Below are 14411 nucleotides of genomic sequence, written 5' to 3' on the forward strand. Positions count from 1 at the left end.
ATAGTCCACGCTCTATAAAAGTTGATCTAATCTCTTTTCCTTTCTTTCCTTCCTTCCTTCCTTCTACTTTTTAAAAATACATCCATTTGTGTGTGTAGGGGGTGTCAAATGTCATGGTGCAGTTGTGATGTTAGAGAATATTGAAAATTCAGGAACTAGTTATCTTCTATGTGGCTTCAGGGATCCAACTCACCAGGCCATTAGCTTAGTTAGTATCCATTGCTCTTAGCACTGTGTTGCCATGCCCACCTGTGCTGTTTCTTAAGGAATAATAGTTAAACGAAGACAAGTCATATAATAAATACTGTGTACTAGAAAAAGTTACAGTCTTTGAATTAAACCTCAAGAATCTTTTTAAATTTATTTTTAGATATATTTGCCAATATTTTTTGTTTTTCTGGCACTTGTAATTAAACTCTGGACCTTCTGTGTGCTGGGCAAGTACTCCTATCACCTGCAGTGTTTCAGCTCAAAGTTTTATTTTAAATAGGGCAGCATAATACAAAGTGTGAGAATGTGGCATGTCGATGGATGCATCCCTTGTGCTCCAGAGGTAGAGGTGAGAGGATCAGCAGTCAGCTTTGGCTACCTAAAATTAGTTTCAAAGTGAACATGAATTTGATAGTAATCCAAAGATAAAATAACTGTAAACAGACATTTTGAGACTATTTGGGAATAACTTAATGATTATTCTTGGTAACTGGGCTAGGAATGGTGGCACTTGTCTTTAATCCCAGCATTCAAGAAGCAGCTGGCATAGGCAGATCACTGTGAGTTGAAGGCCAACTTGGTTTATAAACTGAGACCTTGTCTCAAAAAGAAAAGTACTAGCTAGCTTATTTCAACTTGACATAGGCTAGAGCCATTTTGGAAGAGGAGACTTCAGTTGAGCAAATGCTGGCACTAGATTGGCCTCTAGCTAAGTAAGGCTGCTGCTGTCTTAGAGTTCTGCTTCTGTAGTGAAACACCAAGACCAAGGCAGTTTATAAAAGGAAGCATTTAATGGGGCTAGTTTACAGAGAATTGGTCAGTGGTCACTGGAGTAGAGACTGTAGCCTGATCTGCTGACCGAGAAGAGGTGGGGAGGGAGACAAAGATGTGGACGGGCCTGGCGTGGGCTTTTGAAACTTCAAAATTTATCCTTAGTGACACACTTCTTCCAAGGTCACACCTACTCTTGACAGTGCCACACCTCTAATTGGTCCTAAATTATTCCTCTAAATGGGGACAAAGTATTCAAACTGGAACCTGTGGGGCCATTCTTATTCAAATAAGCATACCTGTAGGCCATTTTCTTGACTGTCCATTGCTTCCGGGCAGCCCAGCTCTCTTGATGATGTCACCCCTGTGTGCTGTTACTGGTTACTGTAAGAAAGTTAGCTGAGCAAGCCAGTAAGCACTTCTCCATGGCCTCTGCATCAGCTCTTGCCTCCAGGTTCCTGCACTGTTTGAATTCATGTCCTGACTTCCTTCAGCAGTGGAGTATTGTTACATAAGTGCTGTAAGCTAAAATACCTCCTCTCCCCCAAATTGTTATGGTTCTGGTGTTTATCACTGCAATAGAAACTCTAAGACAAGAAACCAAACCACACAAACCAGAATAGTTCAGGGCAAGGTTAGCTGTGTATCCTCCTCTCTGGCCAAAATGATTAATAGATAACACCACAAACAGGAGAAATACTGTTACTCTTTGCAGTTTTGGATGTAGAAGAGGAGTACTCGTGTCATGGAACTTAGGTAAAAAGAAGAAACTCAAAGTCATTTTATTACTCTGTAAAAATGAATTTGTGAGGTAAGAAGGGAAAGGTGGTAAGTTGTAGTATGATCAGTTTTGGGTGATGGAAAGACGACTCCATGGTTCAGAGCCTGGATGCAGACGACTCAGGTGGTCTCTAGTGCTCACCAGGTTCATAGCCGTCTGTGATCCAGTGCTGGGTGCTGGTGCCCTCTTCTAGCCTTTTCCAGTCTTTATTATGTGAGTGTGCACTGTCAAGCTTCTAAGTGAGTATATTCAGATAATATGTCAGGAAATTCTTAGCACTTAGCATTTGAAAGTGTGTCTAATATTGTATGGAAAAGACTCTGAGACATGACTGTAGATTTTTTTGAATAATCATGCTGTTTTATTAAAATTATATATCCTAAAAACCTCAAGATTTTATAATTTATAGTTTGAGGTTCCACAGAGTAATGTTTACATAAACAAACTGGTTTTTAATAGTCCTGGGATATAATAAGTCAACAAAGAACACAAAAGTAAAAATTATTTTAAACAAAAATTTGTATCAATTATCTAGTGATAAGTCCTTGTTTGAGGTTAACATTAAGTGATTTGTATAAGGCATGGTATTAATGACATAATGACTTTCTACAACTGATTGCAGTCTTTTTAGTGAGCCGAATTATTTAATTGAAGTGTCCATTGGCAGTTTAGTCACACAAATGAATTGATGTCTTGGTCGTCTTAGAAAACTCTACCGAGTTAGTATGTGGGCCTTTGAAGGAGGGAAGATGTAGATTGGGAAATACATATTTCAAGGTGCATTTTATTTTCTGTGTGCATGCGGATATGTGGAAGTCCATGTGGTTGGGGAGGCTGCTAAACATCTCACCACCACCAGAGCTCACCCACTCCTGTGATGCAGTCCTCTCTGATCCTGAACTTAGGCTTGCAGCCAACAAGCTCCATGTTCTTCCTGTTGCCTTCTGCCCTCAACCCTTTCCTCCTGTGCTGGAGTTACAGTTATGATTACACCTGGCATTTTATGTTATGAGGCAAGGCCTCTTGTTCCCTCAGCCATCTCTCTAGCCCTAAATAATTAATTTAAATAAAAACTTTTAATAATGTCCTGAAGATAGATGATAGTGGTGGTGGTTGCCCACTGTGAATGTACTTACTGCTTTATATGGTTCATTGAGCTTAATAATTTTATGTATGTTTATCCCCAGTATAAAGTTATACCAAGTAATGCTGTTTTCCATTGCTTTGAAAAGAAATGTGTGTAGGTTGCTGTATGTAGAAGCCAGTGGTTGACATCAGGTCGTTAGTTTGTCCACTTTATGTATTGAGGCAGGGTCTCACAGACAGTTAAGCTAGCCAGTTTATTCTGGACAATTCCTGTCTGCATCTCGGATTGCTGGGATTGTAGGTGAGTTGCCACTCCTGCTATTTAATTATAAGAGTGCTGAGGATTTGAATTGTGGTCTTCATGAATTTTATAAATTGAACCATCTCTCTAGCTCCCACTCAGAAGTTAGTTAATTCTGTAATAAAGTTGTATCTGACCAATGTTCAGATTTTTTAAGTTGCCAAGTAAGGGCTGCATGCTACTTTTAACTTAATATGGTGAATTAATTTTTGTTGTTACTGTATTTCACACACACACACACACACACACACACACACACACACACACACACACTCGTTCGTTCGTTCGTTCGTTCGTTCGTTCGTTCGTTCGTTCGAGACAGTTCCTCTATGTAGCCTTGACTGGCCTGGAACTTACTTTGTAGCCCAGGCTGATCTCAAATGTAGAGATTTGCCTGCCTCTGTCTCTGCCTTTGCCTCTGCCTTTGCCTCTGCCTCTGCCTCTCTGCCTCTCTGCCTCTCTGCCTCTCTGCCTCTCTGCCTCTCTGCCTCTCTGCCTCTCTGCCCCTCTGCCCCTCTGCCCCTCTGCCCCTCTGCCCCTCTGCCCCTCTGCCCCTCTGCCCCTCTGCCCCTCTGCCCCTCTGCCCCTCTGCCCCTCTGCGCCTCTGCGCCTCTGCGCCTCTGCGCCTCTGCCTCTGCCTCCAGAGCATTGGGAAAAACGTGTGTGGCCACCATCCAGCTTTGTTATTGTTTTTAAATTGTGTGTATGGATGTGTGTCAGTGTGTCCATGGAGGCTAGAAGAGGGGTCAGATCCAATGGAACTGGAATTACAGGATTTATAGAAAGGTTTTATAGAAAAGTTGTAAAAAATAATGCATATGCCCTTTACTCAGCTTCCTTTAATATTAACAACTATCATAAGCATTGTATAACCAGAAATTAACATTGGTATAATGGACTTCATTTCTGGATCCAGGCCCAAATTATATTTAATTGTGAAACTATCTTAGGTTTCTTTGACTCAGTGACTATTTTCTTCATCTCTTCATGAGATTCATCATTCCGTACACTTTGTTTTAGAGTAGCTGTCAGAGAACAGCTTGCAGGAGTTGGTTGCTTGCTTCTGCTATGCGGGACCCTGGGGTCATTTTCAGATTGTTAGGCTTGCTAGCACCTACAGGGCTGTTTTGCTGGCCCTGGGTATTTTACCTTGATTAGATTATGTGTGTCTGACCCAAACATCTTGTTATATGTTCTTTTTGGAGAATGTCATGTACTACATAGTATTTTTGTTTTACTTTTGGTCATGCTAACATATCATTTGGCTCATCTGTCTGTTAGGTTGTAATGTCCCTGGTCTTTGCCCATTATTATTAGTGACTGTCTTGGGGGAAATACTATGAGACTTGGCATATATTTTTCTCCTCAAACCCTTGGAATCTCCTTAAACCTTTGCAAACCCTCTGCAATCTTGCACCTTCCAGTTTCCATTTGGGTTAGTCTTCTACAAAGAACTGTTAATGGCCTCCTTTCATTTATTTGTATAATTGTAGATTGATAGATAAATTGTGGGTTGTAACCAGTGCTATAAGAATTTATTTTAGTTATCTTTCACATTAGATCCTAGAAGCTTAAACTTTTTGTTGTTGTTGTTGCTGTTATCTTACTTAATGGTACTTTATTTTGTTGTTTTGTTTTGTTGTGTTTGATCTTTTGAGATAAGGTCTTCCTGTATAGTCCAAACTGGCCTTGAACTCGTTTCTTTCCCTCAGCTTTATTTTATGTGTATGGGTGTTCTGCCTGAGTGTATGTATGTCAGTGTGCTGTGCGATGTTATCTAGAGAGACCGGAGGAGGGTGCTGGTCCCCTGTGACAAGAGTTACAATTGAAAGATGACATGCACGCTGGGAATTAAAACTTGGGGGGTTGGGGATTTAGCTCAGTGGTAGAGCGCTTGCTAGGCAAGCGCAAGGCCCTGGGTTTGGTCCCCAGCTCCGGGAAAAAAAAAAAAAACTTGGAAGAGCAGTTGGTGTTCCTGATCAGTGAACCATCTTTTCAGCTCCATGACATGACTTTTCAAACAAACAAATGGAAATGGTAGTGAGGAGTGGTAGTAAGTAGATGATCTCTCTGTGTGCAGCCAGCCTGGGCTTCAGTAACCCCAGAACAGCCAGGATAGAGACCCTGGACAGGAGGAAGGGGGGGAAGAGAGAGAAAGATTATGTCTAAAATTGACCCCTTCCCCAAATTTACCTGTTTGTTTTTCTATTCATTTATTCACTTAGCATATATTTACTGACTCTGCTGTAGTCCAAACAATACTCAGTGTAACAAAGATACAAAATTGAAACATTAAACTGACTTCAAAGAGTTTCTCCATTTCCCTGTCATCTGTGGAGTCTGTTAAGCAGATGCCTTGTACTATTACTCTCCCTTTCATTAAGTGTGCAGTGTCTGTTTGCTGTGTGGGGTTGATTTTCCTTCTTACCTCAACACGTAGACCATGACTGTCCAGTTCTGCCTTTGAGATCTGTGGTGTTTAGAAACACTTCAGTTGTAAGTATGCTACTTTAACATACTTATTTGTGTCCCTGAGCAAGTAACTCAGTCTCTGAATCTTACTTACCCCGTATTTGTAAAATAGTTATCACTTCATCCGATGGGGTAACTTAACCCTGTAACTTAATGTTAGTGTTATGTTAAACCTGTTCTATTTTCCTAACTCCCGAATGTCACCAACCATTCAGGAACACTTCTGAAAGCTGGCCTCTGTCCTGGAATCACCCTTATTTACTTACACCCATGGATTCTCAGAAGTCATTGGGTCTTACAGATTCTTTTTTTTTTTTGAAGATTTATTATATATTTTATGTGTGAGTATACTGTAGCTGTCTTCAGACACAGAAGGGGTCATCCGATCTCATTACAGATGGTTGTGAGTCACCATGTGGTTCCTGGGAATTGAATTCAAGACCTTTGAAAGTTCAATCAGTGCTTTTAACCACTGAGCCATCTTTCTAGCCCAGATCTTACCAGATTTAACACATGAAGAAACTGAATTCAGAAAGGTTGAGTCATTTGTACAAGGTCCTAGAACTTGGGATTAGAGAGTCCCTGTGCCTTCCCAGAAACTACAGAATGTGAAGCAGTGATCAAGGTGAAGGCTAAACTTGCTTTTTCAGGTCTCTCATGTTTGGACTACTGTGTAGTAGTTTCTCTGGTATACTCTAACACTTAGAACAACGGTTAAGAGTGATCTTGCATTTTTATCTAATGGAATTCCAGGTATATGCTGCCCTGTGTGCTGACTACACTGGTGTGGGGTTTTGTTTGTTTGTTTGTTTTTGGTTGGTCATTTTGACCCAAGGTAGAGTCATCTGAAGGGAGAGAACCTCAACAAAGAAGATGCCATTATAAGATCAGGCTTTAGGCAAGTGTGTAGAGCATTTTCTTAATTTGTGACTCCTCACTGCCCTTTGCATCAGCCTCCAGGTTCCTGCCCGGTGTTAATTTCTGCCTTGACTTCCCTCAGTGGAGTATGCTTCAGGACATGTAAATTAATAAATGCCTTACTTCCTAAGTTGCTTCTGGTTTGGTGTTTGATCATAGCAACAGTAGCCCTAAGACATCTAGCAAGGAAGATGGTTCTTGATTTGTAATGTGCATCCATTTGACCTGGAGATTGGGGTTTTATTTTATCTTATTTTATTTTTTGTTAATAATGTGCATGTGCATTTCGGATCCTCTGGGGTTGGATCTTCAGATGGATGCTGGGAATTGAACACTGGTCTTCCGGAAGAGCGATATATGCTGTTAACCCCTGAGCTATCTCTCCAGCTGCTAGAGATCTTGTTAAAATGCAGATTCTAATTGTATACATCTGGCACAAATCTGACATTCTGTGTGTCTAATCATCTCCTAAAAAATAACAATTTTTCTTAGGTGTAGACTCCATTTTGAGACCTAAAAAAAGTCGAACTCACAAAAGGTCCTGTGTCTTGTAGTTGGATAGATGGTTATAAAATTGCTCTTATTATCATGTTGGAATTGTAAGTTTACAGTTCTGTGTCACAGTCACCTGTGCAGCTCTAAAAACTATGACATTTACTCAAACCAATAAGAACTACCAATAAAGATGAGGAAACTTTATAATAAAAAAAGTCTCCACGTGATTAGAATGTTCAGTCAAGGTGAAGACCAACTAAGCATGGAATTAATTCATTAAACTCCTTAGGATCCTAGAATGCTCCTCTTCATGTTAATTAAATTTGTTATGTATAGAAGCCAGTGCTGTATCACTGAAGTTCCTATGAACTGAAAAAATTCCTTAAAACGACATGAAGAATTAGTAAAAGTTTAATGGAGGTTATAAATTTTTTTGGTTAGTGTCATTTAACATTCAAAAAAATTGTGTGTGTGTGTGTGTGTGTGTGTGTGTGTGTGTGTGTGTGTGTGTACAGTCATCTGTGACCTCACCGATGGCATGCTGAAGTGGTGCCCTGAGGACAGTGTTAGTTACCTTCCTCTGTAGTCTCTACCTTGTTCATTGAGACAGGGTCTGTGAGCCTGAAGTTGTCTGGCTAGGCAGCAAAACTCAGAATTACCCCAGCTCCATAAATCCTGCCCCCTGCAGGGCCTAAGGGGTTGGGGGTTGGGGGTGGGGTGGGAGTGTAGTTGCTCACCGTTAAACAGCACCCAGCCTTTTCAAGGGTGCTTGGAGTTGGAGCCACTGAGTCATGTCCTCAGCTCCTGCTCTGTAAAATTTTCTTGTATTTTCTTAACTTTTTCCCCCTTGCCAACAGGGATTTTTTGCCAGGTGGCAGGAGAGACTACACAGTCCAAGTCCAGCTGCGGTGAGTTTGGTATTTTCCTACTTCCTACTTGCTGTGTGCATTTGAGTTTTAAGACATTTAAGAATGTTTTGATACCCTAACTTTTTTTTCTTTTTTTAATACAGACTTTGCTTGGCAGAGACCAGTTGCCCTCAAGAAGATAACTATCCCAATAGTTTGTGTATAAAAGTAAATGGGAAACTCTTTCCTTTGCCTGTAAGTTGCTACATAGTTACCAGATTTTTGTGTAAGTTTAGTATAAACACTGACAAGGGATAGAAACCATAACAACTTAGTACTGATGAATTATTTAGTCACCTCTACAGAGGTCATAGAAACTTCTTTCAGAAGTAAATGGCTGATTTGGGGAAGATAGAAAGGATGAATCTGAAACAATTTATTGTAGAATTCTGTTTTGGTTGACTCTTGGATCATGTCTAACAGCTAACACTCGAGTACACAAACCATGCTGTGGTGAATCTCTGAATGGCTGGGTTTGGCCTATAGAATCTATCAAGGAAGACAGAAATAGCAACAGAATCCAGGACTGTAACCTCGGCCTTGGTAGTTTCACACACGTGGGGTCCAGGAGCAAATATTTGGTTGGCAGCTGTTGTCCAACAGTGAGGCAGCTCCTAGAATAGATAGAGTATGAACATATTTAGCCTATTCAGGCCTAGATAACCACACTCATCACATTGTTAGGTCTTAGAATAGCACTTAAGCTGTTGAACTGTACTATATTAGTTCCCACTGAGGTCTGGAATACACCACTAAATTAGTGTGGTTGTGTAGAAGCCACAGGACTTTAATTCACAAGTGGAAGACAAGCCTCTTTATTAAGTATTACAAAACAGACATTGTACATTTGTTCTAATTGAAGTGTTTCATGATTCCTGGTATTTCAAGTTGCCATTTCAGCAAAAGCTTCTATAGAGACAGGGAAGCTGTTTGATACTCCTGCTAGGCTTGAGACTTAGAATGGTTATGTGAGCAGTACATTTGAGCAGCTGAACAAGTCACACACTGCAACCCATTAATCTAGGCTCTCTGAGAACCAAGTGTTTGTAAATATTCATGACTCAGGCTACCCTGTAACCTAGGAAACTGAACCTTCCTTTGTTGTTAGGCATATCATTTGCCTTATTCGTGGGACCTACAAACCTGAAAAACGACTTGTCCCATGAATTAAAAAAATGCTTTTAAAAAAGGTGTGTGTGTGTGTGTGTGTGTGTGTGTGTGTGTGTGTGTGTGTGTGGTATAGTATAGTATATGCATAGGAGTGCCGTGGTGAACATGTGGAGGTCAGACAGTTTTGAGGACTCAATAACACTTCATCTTTATATGGGTTCTAGGGATTGAACTTTGGATAACTATCTTGAATGTCGAGCTCCTTTACCTCAATGAATTATTTACTGGCCTGCTCAAGGAGTGTCAGCACTGATGTTTTACCTACTGGCTCTTCTGGAGGTAGATGTTTGAGACATTGAAGTCTGAGATAGTCCTTTGAAGACAGAAAGGGAGATGAGAGGGTCTGGGTCCATATGGTCAGGGAGGATTGTTTGTATTACATGATGTGTACATGTTCAAAAGCCATGTGGGTTGGGCATAGTGGAACACACCTGGAACACCAGCACGTGACAGGCTGAGGCAGAAGGATCTAAGGTTCAAAGCCAGTCTGGACTATATTGTGAGACTGTCTCAAAAGCAGGTAGGATGTTGTGTCTCTTGGATTTCTGACTTTAACCAGTAAGAGCCAAAAGAGCCATCTTGAGTATATTGCACAAACATCTGAACCAGGGAAGGGAGTTTCTCTACTTGAACTGAAGGCTGCTGGTTGGGTGGGTGCTTTGATGTTTGAAAAGGAAGCCTAGCAACATCACAAATCACATGGTGATTCTATGCACACTTTATGTGATTTTTTTTTTTTTTTGTCCTACACTTTTTTCCTGCTTAATATGTGCTAAGATTCATTTGACTCCCATTTCTCCTTACCTCTTTTACTGTGCTTGAAGAAAGGTACAACTGTGGAGGCCTTTGGTGTATTTACAGACTCACTTTCAACCTGCCCAGTGTTATATGACTTTGCCATTGATGGAGTTGGCTTGCAGTGCACCAGATCCATCCTAACCTCGTTGACATTGTTAGTAGTAACTATGATGGCTGTGTAACGTATCTGTGAGCTCCACAAAACTCTAAATAACCCCACCATCACCTTGCTTCCCTTAGTATTTTAATGGATGTGGCTGCTTCACTTTGACAGGTTTCAGTTTGTTACTCATCTAGACATTTTGAGACAAAGAAGATGAGATGTTTGAGTGCCTCCTCTCTAACATATTTAGACAATCTGTGCTCGTTGTGCCCTAAAGCACCAAGAACCCTCAAGCATTTACCTTTGACTGTTTGTGAAGATAGGAGTTCTGTGTAAAGCCTCCTTTGTCTTAGGACGCTGGGACTCCACTTGAGACAGGATTGGTTACAAGAAGGAGAATTCGAGTGCTGGGAGAAAGGCAAAGACGTATTTCAGAGATGGAAAGCAAGAAGGGGCTTGCCATTTTGCATCAACTCTAGAAAGTGGCTTCTTACCTCAAGCTTATGAAAACTTTTTCTTGTTATTTTTGAGACCTGGCCGGCCTGGCACTTCTATCTATGTAGACCTGGCTGTCCTAGTTAAAATTCCTCTTGCCTATCTCCTGAGCTACAGATGTGTGCCACCATACCTGAGAAATCTTATGGAGCAGATGGCATAAACTCATGTGCAGCTAATGAAAAACTTCTCAGAGTATCTGTTAGTCCCCAGTTACTAGTCACTGGGATAATGAAATATACTGTCTTCATTTGCACCTAGCCAGATTCTGAAGTTCATGACAATCATCTAAGTGTGTGCTATAGCCTCAGGAAAGATGCAGTGGGTCTTCAGGGGTTGAACTGAGCTCTGTAGCTAGTGGGACTTCATTGTAATTGTAAAGAAAGCACTAAGAGGCCACAGAGGATTTTGACTTGTTCTTGCCCATGATCTCAGTTTGCTGAAAACAGGTATGATCTTCATATGATTTTGGAATCTCCCATGGTAAATCTGAATTTAACTTGTTTTTGACCTAGCATAAGTCTTTTCATGTGTGACTGAAATTAAAAAATCCACTCATTGTGGACCCATTACAGATGGCTACTGTATTGGATGTACAAAGTAAATGGGATAGGAAACAGTATTAATTGCTTTGACAGTAGCACATGTGCCCTTGAACTCCCATATATCAAGTAAGTGATGAAAACCAGCCTTACTTTACCCACTTCAAGATGATTTTCCCTTCCTTCCTTCCTTCCTTCCTTTCTTTTCTTTTTAAAATATGTGTTGTGTGTATGTATGTTGTACTTGTGTTCACATTTTGCTGTCTGTATTACGTGCATGCATGTAGAGGCCTGAAGTTAATGCCACATGTTCCTGCTGGTCTAGCTATCCAGTTTGCTCTGGGAATCTTGTCTTTGCTTCTTGAGCATTAGAATTATATGAGGCTGCCATGCTAGCCTGGCTTTTTCCTGTGTTCTGGGGTTCAGAATTAATGTTTTAATTTTTAAATTTGTGTGTGTGGGGGGGCATGTCTGGGTGCCTGTGTGTGTGCATGCCAAAGATTGACATTGGGTTATCTTCCTCTGTGTTTTCTCTATCTCATTTTTTTTTTAAAAAAGACAGTCTTTTGCTGAACCTAGAACTTACCAAAGATCTTAGTTTCTTTTCCTGTTGCTGTTATAAAACATCCTGATAAAAGCAACTTAAGGGAGAGAGTTCCCTTTCATGGGAAATCTTACTGTAGAAAGTGCAGAGTGAAGAAATCCTTGGATTGTTCAACCCATGAAAACGGGGCACATAGCCTTCCTTTGCTTCTAGGTGTGGTACCATAGAAAGGACGCAGCATTCCCTATGAAATGTTTGTTTCTAAAAATTCAAACCCAAGGGTTAGAGCGATGACTCCGTGGTTAAGGGCACTTGATGCTCTTGAAGAAGATCTGGGTTTAGTTTTCAGCACTCACAAGGGCTTGTAATTCCAGTTCCAGACTCTAACACCCTCTTCTTTCTTCTGCTTGCATTCGTGCACACACATATATATACACATACACATTTTAAAAGGAAAAAGATTAAGGAAATAAAAGCTGAGCCTAAGCACAGTGGAAGAGAGTAAGGCCTGTTGGTGACTGAGCCATAGTCTTGTTCATGCTCAGCAAATGCCATAAAAGCAAATGCCTTAACACTGTAGGAAGTTTATTGCTTTCTCTGCTCGTCTCTTCTACCTTCCACACTGTTGAAATGCATTGTGACTCAGATTCCAACTACAGTTGACATTCAGCTATAGCATGAGTTATTTTTCTTTCATTTTGGCAGACCCTAAGCTGCTGCTTGTATTTGGTTAATCTTCCAATAGATAAAGCAAAAGCAGAATTACATTTAGGGTCCAAAACAGACAAAGACAAAGGTTTGCATTTATAATTGCTTAAATGCTGGTACTCATATTTCTGTGTATGTTGCTCAGTAAGTGTCATCACTCACCTAATGCTTGAGGACAGAACTCAACTGAATTGGAAGCTGGTTTGCTTGGGCTGCCTGGATGGCCATTCAGCTCTTGGGATCCACCTGTCTCTGCCTTCTGGTACTGGAGCTACAGGCCTCTGTAGCTCAGCTTTCTCTGTGGCTGCCGGGGAGTTGAGCTCATGTCCTCACTGAGCCATCTCCCAAGCTCCTAAAGTAAGAGGATCTAATTTTGAGTTTCCCATTTCTTCTCTGCCTCAGATGGACCAGCTTAAATGGGCATGCCTCTCAAACATAAAGACTCATACCACTCCTATCCATGTTATAATGCAAATTCTATGTGCCCGAGGTTTTTAATGATATTTGGAATTTTGTTGATAGGTTTAGATAACAAACTATCATTTGGATACATCCCCCTATCAAGAGAATGACAGAGAGGATGTACTCCTGTTCCAGTTGACTCGGGTGTGTTCTGTAGCCCTGCTTATGTACTAGTGCTGAACTTTACCTTTTGTAAGTTATATATATAGTTCAGCACTGCTGAAATCAGTCATAACATTTGCTGATGATCAGGTGTTAGCTGTGATGTTTGGCCATTGCCTGTATGTGGGTAACTTTGATACTATTTCTACTGGCCTGACTGGGTAGCTCAGCTTTTAAGCCAACAGATAATTTTAAGGATGTTTTGAAAAGGAAACGTGGATGTTGGCTGTTTGAAAACTTTTCACTTATAATTATTGGGAGATCCCAGACTATATTAGGATTAACACATGCAATTAAGGTTGTCTTTGATCTCAACGAAATCTAAAATGTGTTAGTAGAATGAGGTGTGGTTTTTAAGAAGTATTGTAAAGTTTTTCCATCTTCAAGGATAAAAAAGTAAGTGCTAGTGATAGAATGAAAAGTTGTTCAGAGAATATTTCTGCTAAAAAAAGAATATGCTAGGCTGTCTGTGGTAGTGCAAATATTTAAATCCTAATGTGGCAGAGGGTGGATCTCTGAATTCGAAGCCATCCTGGTTTACAGAGTTTCAGACCCAGGCCTTTTAAATAAAGAGACCGGCGGGGGCTGGTGGGGGGGCAAGAATATGATAGTCAATTCATTGTGCTTATATTTCCTTGGTATGTGAAAATGAGTAATGATACAATAGTGTTTTAGGGAAAGTTCTAAATTGCACATCAGTAGTGAAACATACTGGGTATTTAATATGTAGGTGTTACTGCAGCTAAGCAAGTTTACTTTCTTAAAGATATACTATTTTGCTTTTGAAATTCACAGTCTTTTGGTAATTGAGAATTATAAATACTATAATAAAAAGTGACTATGTTTCCAATTTAAAGCAGAGTCAAGTCAATTTAATACCTACTGAAATAATGTCTTTTAAAGAACTTATTAACTTGAAGTTTTTTGGTTTGTTTTTGTTTTTGTTGTTTGGTTTGTTTTGAGACAGAGATATACTTACTATATAGTCCTGGCCGACCTGGTTCTCAGAGATGTATCTGCCTCTTGAAAGCTTACGGCTTTGTTTGGTTTTATTTTTAATATTTCGTTTCATTTGTGTTTTGGTGTGTTTACATGCATGGTCCAGAGCACGCAGCCTGGTGCTTTAAAGCTGATGCTCCAGGTGGTCGGGAGTGCTGCCTGTGTGGGATTCAACTTGGAATCTCAGGGAAGAGAGCAGCAAGCACCAACTGCTGGGCCATCTTTCCGGCTCCTTAGTCCGGTTTTAGTGATTATAGTTTCTCTTTCAGATGAGGCAATAGGAAACATTTTTAACTACTCACAAGATTTGAATGAGCCCGTTAAAGTTCATTAGTGAATCCCTCTTCAATTCCCACAGTTGCTCACTACTCCTTCCCACTCATTCCTGTGCACGTGCTCTGAGTGGGGCTTCCTAAAGATGAGCTTTGACTGAGCCGCCAGTTTATCGTTAGAGATTGGTTTTCTGTCAAAAGATTCATTGCTAAT

At 40.5% G+C, this 14411-nt stretch overlaps 1 protein-coding gene across 2 annotated transcripts in view; it reads left to right on the top strand.

Moving 5' to 3' along the window:
* Pias2 (protein inhibitor of activated STAT, 2) overlaps positions 1–14411 on the top strand; it is an 84601-nt gene that overhangs the window by 36399 nt on the left and 33791 nt on the right. For both annotated transcript variants that reach the window (NM_001393764.1, NM_053337.2), the window contains 2 exon segments: positions 7892–7942; positions 8047–8137. In NM_001393764.1, the coding sequence (NP_001380693.1) occupies positions 7892–7942; positions 8047–8137 (142 nt within the window).

Source organism: Rattus norvegicus, chromosome 18 (assembly GCF_021556685.1).
Source record: "Rattus norvegicus strain SHRSP/BbbUtx chromosome 18, alternate assembly SHRSP_T2T, whole genome shotgun sequence".
Lineage (NCBI taxonomy): Eukaryota > Metazoa > Chordata > Mammalia > Rodentia > Muridae > Rattus > Rattus norvegicus.